Source organism: Bison bison, unplaced genomic scaffold (assembly GCF_000754665.1).
Source record: "Bison bison bison isolate TAMUID 2011002044 unplaced genomic scaffold, Bison_UMD1.0 scf7180017846510, whole genome shotgun sequence".
NCBI classification, from domain to species: Eukaryota; Metazoa; Chordata; class Mammalia; order Artiodactyla; family Bovidae; genus Bison; species Bison bison.
In genome coordinates, this window is record NW_011477083.1 from 1 (window position 1) to 1,230 (window position 1,230).

At 41.0% G+C, this 1,230-nt stretch overlaps 1 protein-coding gene across 1 annotated transcript; it reads left to right on the top strand.

Moving 5' to 3' along the window:
- Positions 1 to 6: 6 nt before the first annotated feature.
- Positions 7 to 1,224, top strand: LOC104988620 (high mobility group nucleosome-binding domain-containing protein 4). Its single transcript, XM_010839983.1, has one exon. The coding sequence runs from the start codon at positions 67 to 69 to the stop codon at positions 337 to 339; it is 273 nt and encodes a 90-aa protein (XP_010838285.1). The 5' UTR covers positions 7 to 66; the 3' UTR covers positions 340 to 1,224.
- Positions 1,225 to 1,230: the final 6 nt, after the last annotated feature.

Genomic DNA, 1,230 nt, shown 5'->3' on the forward strand with positions numbered 1-1,230 from the left:
GAAATCTTTCTAGGAACAGTGAGAAAGACAGAAGAACCCCTTGGGCTGCCCAGCGCTGCTGCCACCATGCCCAAGAGAAAGGCAAAAGGCGATGCTAAAGGTGACAAAGGGAAGGTGAAGGATGAGCCACAGAGGAGATCAGCACGGTTGTCTGCTAAACCTGCCCTTCCAAAACCGGAGCCCAGGCCAAAAAAGGCCCCTGCAAAGAAGGGAGAGAAGCTGGCCAAAGGGAGAAAGGGGAAAGCAGAAGTCAGCAAGGATGGGAACAACCCTGCGAAAAACCGAGATGCCTCTACAGTCCAGTCACAGAAAGCAGAAGGCACTGGGGATGCCAAATGAAGTGTACCTTTTTGATAGCTCTGTACTTCTAGTGACTCTGCTGTTTGAAATACTATTTTTAAATCAAATTTTATAAAAATGTAGATTTTTTTTTTTTAAGTTATGTTGTTAGCACACAAGATACTTCATTGTTGTCTTTTGTGGAAAGGGTAAATAACCACTGGTAGAATGTTTCAGAAGCTAGATTGAAATGGGGGGAAATAGAAGTATCTATCCTCGTATTTGAAGATTATTTTTGGTTCCCGGGAGAGATTCTCTGACATTCACGCATGTCAGCCACTATGGCTCAGAAGCCTTACTGTGTGGAGAAAAAATACTTCATGTCTTCTCCTTTCTTGATGTCATCAGCACATTCTTGACTTCCTGAAACCAGGAATCATGATACGGCCTTGACACCCCTAGAATCAGCTGCATCAGGTAACAATACTCAGGCTTTCTGGTGATGACATCAAGATGGTGTTGCTCAGAAGAACCAGGATTCCTGTTTGTAGTTTGTGGATCATCTCATTAATAATCCTGGAGTTTTTAGTTCCTTTCCTCCATGTCGGAGTTGACCTGTGAAAATCTCTTCAATGCCTCATGTAAAATAATCACCCTTTTTGAAATTTTTTCCTGTTTATTGCAGCAACAGACTTTGTTGACTTTTTGGAGAGGGGAGTTTGAAAGTTGTAAGATGTTATGGAATGTCACCCATGTCCTGTTGGAAATAACTATTTTTGGAAAGTCTCTTTTAAAGCTGGATACAAGTTAGCTTTGTGGTAGGGGAGTGATCATTTCCTAATCAAAAGTCATAAAGCTACTCTTTACTGCCTTTAAAAAGTTTTATAGTTTGCTTTTCACATTTGTCTTTAGTCCTCTCTGAACTGATTTTTACAAAAACATGAGATAGTA